The sequence below is a fragment of the Myotis brandtii genome, unplaced genomic scaffold (genome assembly GCF_000412655.1).
Source record: "Myotis brandtii unplaced genomic scaffold, ASM41265v1 scaffold154, whole genome shotgun sequence".
In the NCBI taxonomy this organism is placed as follows: domain Eukaryota; kingdom Metazoa; phylum Chordata; class Mammalia; order Chiroptera; family Vespertilionidae; genus Myotis; species Myotis brandtii.
This window is the reverse complement of record NW_005355584.1, coordinates 5780633-5784542: the sequence shown is the minus strand read 5'-3', so window position 1 is coordinate 5784542 and position 3910 is coordinate 5780633. Positions and strand designations below refer to the sequence as shown.

General features: G+C 37.6%; 1 protein-coding gene across 1 annotated transcript in view; it reads right to left on the bottom strand.

Moving 5' to 3' along the window:
• Positions 1 to 327: 327 nt before the first annotated feature.
• LOC102260074 (chromosome unknown open reading frame, human C18orf63) overlaps positions 328 to 3910 on the bottom strand; it is a 20465-nt gene continuing 16882 nt past the window's right edge. The window contains exons 11-13 of the mRNA XM_014535967.1: positions 1949 to 2947; positions 1479 to 1568; positions 328 to 389 (exon numbers count right to left, since the gene is read on the bottom strand). Of these exons, the coding sequence (XP_014391453.1) occupies positions 384 to 389; positions 1479 to 1568; positions 1949 to 2947 (1095 nt within the window). The 3' untranslated portion in view covers positions 328 to 383. The remainder of the gene's footprint in view (positions 390 to 1478; positions 1569 to 1948; positions 2948 to 3910) is intronic.

Sequence of the window (3910 nt, the reverse complement as noted above, 5' to 3'; positions counted from 1 at the left end):
AATAATGGTTGAAGCTGGATGATGGGTACTTTAGAGGTTCTTCATACTATTATCTGTACTTTGTGTGATTTGAAAATTTCAATAACAAAAGTAGTAAGGACAAAATAAAAATATTTTCAATTAACAAAACTAATCATATAAATGGTTATTTTGCAAACATCTGAACAAGACTATTCATTCACATGACACTGTTATAGTGAAAAGTCTGGAAAAACTGAAGTGTCAATCAGCAGGGACTGGTAAATGTATCCACATACAATGAACCTTGTATGCAACCATGAAAAGTGAAACTGTTGAGTGAAAAAGGAGGTCCCACAGCTGTGTACAGAGCCCAATTCCACATGCACAGGAGTGCCCGAGAGTCCATCTACTGTTCAGAGTGTTTATCTCTGCAAAGAAGAATTACAGTGGTTTTTCAAAAAATTTTTCTTGAAACTATTTTGTATTTCTCAAATTTCTTACAGGGGCATATATTAATTTTATATTCGAAGGAAATTAGTTTCTATAATGATACCCTGTAATTTTTCTCATGTTATTCTGTCTAGGTGATGGGAATGATTTTGTATTTTAAAAAATTGTTTTAGGTTTTAAGTAATTCAAAAGTGGGAAAATTATACTTTTAAAAATTATGAAATCTGGAATAGATTTCATTTATTTTAAAAACGAAAAATGTTAAGGCATTGTAGCACATACATTTTTCCCTTAACCATGTACTGAGTTCATTAAAATGTAATATGTCAAAAACTACATGAAATACACATGATAAAATATATAGGAATAGACTTAAGTACCTTTTGATTAACTCAAATCAGACTGAAATTTCTATTAATTATAAAAATAAATAGTTTTTGGAAGAATAAAGAGGTAAATATTTTCTAGTTTGCTCATAAAGAATTTGAATTGAAAGTATTCCAATAGTTCTATGCAAAAAAGTGTTTGTAGATGTTTGAGTAATGTTTGTTCTTAGAATAGAACAGATGGCAAGATGGAATAAAATGCAATTTCCAGATGCAAGGTTTTGTGAATTCAGTGTCATGGACTCAGCATGCTCAGCTAAATCTCAAGTTTACCTTAGCCAGCACTGCAACATTTTTGGAGTAAATTTTAACTTAATGATTAACTTTTGAAACATCCCTTAAGTTTAATCATCTTAGGTAAAAGTCCCCAAAGATACATGTTCTAGTGGTTTTGGACTCCTATCTTTGGGCAGCCTGCTGCTGCTGTACCCTGGAGGCTCTTAGTCTGCAAAGACCCCAGCACAAAAGTAGGAAGAGCCCATAGTGGGACCTCTCTCCACCTCTTCCCTCTTCGGGGTCTCTTCTGTATTAACAGCTACTGTTACCTACAAAGGCTGATTTTAAGGCTTCAAGGGATTTAAAAGTAACTCCTCTTTATCAAGAGGTTGGAGATCCCTAAACTTGGCAATTCCAATTCAGATAACTTAATGAAAATAAATCAAAAGGTATCACCTAAGTTACCTTATGGATATTTCCTGCTTTCACATCCATGTTATAAGCTTGAGGGCTGATGAGAGATTTCTTAGGTTTTGATTTGTCCAAGTCATGTATCTGTAATCAGATTTAAGAATCCCATTTTTAATAACTCAACTGTACATAGTTATGTTAGGGCACATTTTCCCAATGTGTTTCTAGATGATCTTGGGAAAATCCCTTAAATATATATTTTTTAATATATCTTATTGATTTTTCACAGGGAGAGGGATAGAGTTAGAAACATCGATCAGCTGCCTCCTGCACACCCCCTACTAGGGATGTGCCCACAACCAAGGTACATGCCCTTGGCCAGAATCGAACCTGGGACCTTTCAGTCCGTAGGCCGACACTCCATCCACTGAGCCAAACCGGTCAGGGCTCCCTTAAATCTTTATTTAGGGATTTTAAAGATCTATCATATGATAAATAACCTCAGATTAAAATTGTTTTCTTACCTGGTTCATAGAAGAACTGGATTGTCCGTAGTGGACATTACTGGAATGAGGCTGCTTTGCAGGTTTTGAAGATTCCTGACATAGTTTTCTGTTAGGCCTGTGGGCTGTCCTGCCTGCTATCTGTCTGTGGTCACTGATATCAACTTCTTTAGTTTTATTGACTGATTGTTGAAGTAGTTGGGAACCTTCCATTTCTGTGTCTGATTCAAAAATGTGTGGTCTTTTCACTTTTAGTGACTCATGTCCCTTTTCTAAAATTTGTGCTATATGTTTGCTTGTTAAAATTTCTTTTCCATTCACTTGGCAGTCAATGGCACTTTTTAGCGTACCTAAACTCTTATTTGACATCTGCAATCCTGAACTATTAGATAATCGCTTATTTCCATTCATACTCACAGCTGATGATTTTTTGTTACAAGGGAGATATTTTGTCATACTTTCTTTTTCTTGCAGAGGTCTAAAAGTCTTCTGGTTTAAATTTCTAACTTCCATCTGAACATTACAATTATATCTTTTTTCTGTAGCTGGATCTAAATTCAGTTTGTCATCCTGGACCACATTGGTCTTAAATGAAAACAACTTGGATTCTGTAACAAGTTGTTTTCTTTTCAGGTTTTCAGGCTCTAAGACATTTTTATTCATCTGTAATGATCGAGTTTTGAAAATTGGTATGAATTTAGGGGCCTTGTTACTTTGGGAGCTAAAATTAGTGTCTTGAACTAGAGTATTTCCCCTGGTGGGCTTTGGTACTTCCAAATGTACTTGTGGTGCCTTGTCAGAGAGGGACTTCTTTCTGCTCTGAGCAGATTCTGGCTGGAGGTTCAGAGCTGAGAACACGCAGGTATTCTGCTGGCTGACCCAAGGCTCCACCTTGTGGTCTATGGCCACTGATCTCGATAAAGGATGTTGAGCCAGGGAGGGTCCTGTGGAAGGGGCCTGAATCAGAGAGGTCCTGAACATTTGTTTAGAGGTCAGATTGGGTGGCTTGACTTTGTTTTCCTGAAAGGATACAGATTAAGAATTTGTAAAAATATAATAATGCCCTTAATGGAAAAGAAATGATATAAAATACCATCAAAATAAGGATATAAAGTAACACTACAATATACACTGAGTGGCCAGATTATTATGACCACCTGATGTTTGTAGGCAAATTAGCCGTACACTGCATCGTATGGGATATGGAAGCCGAAGGCCTGTTCGAACACCTTTGCTGTCTGTAGTTACCAAGACAAAACGTCTCCAATTCGCACAGGAACACAAGGATTGGACAGTCGAGCATTGGAAAAAAGTCATGTAGTCCGATGAATCACATTTCCAGTTGCATCATGCAGATGGCAGAGTGAGAATTTGACAGAAACAGCATGAAAGCATGCACCCCACATGCATAAGTACAACCCTTCAAACTGGTGGGGGCAGTTTTATGGTTTGGTGCATGTTTTCCTGGCATGATTTGGGCCCTTTAATTCGTGTGGAACAACATCTGAATAGCACAACATACCTAAGTATCATTGCTGATCAGGTTCATCCTACTATGTTGATGGCATATCCCAATGGAAATGGCTTCTTCCAACAAGATAATGCACCATGCCATGGTGCTCGTATTGTGCAGGAGTGGTTTCAAGAACATGAGGGAGACTTTACCTTGCTTAGGTGGCCCCCACAATCACCAGATCTCAATCCAATTGAGCATTTGTGGGACGAAGTTAAAAGAGCCATCAGACAGCTGGTTCCACAACCATCAAATCTCACAGAACTGGACAGTGCTATTCATCAGGCATATTGTCAGATTCCTAGCATATATTTTAAACATCTCGTGGAGTCAATGCCAAGAAGAATCGCTGCAGTATTGAAGGCAAAAGGTGGCCCAACGAAGTACTGATGGGGTGGTCATAATAATCTGGCCACTCACGTTCAAATATATCCCACGTTCAAAGGCTGTTAAATCACGTTGTTTACCCA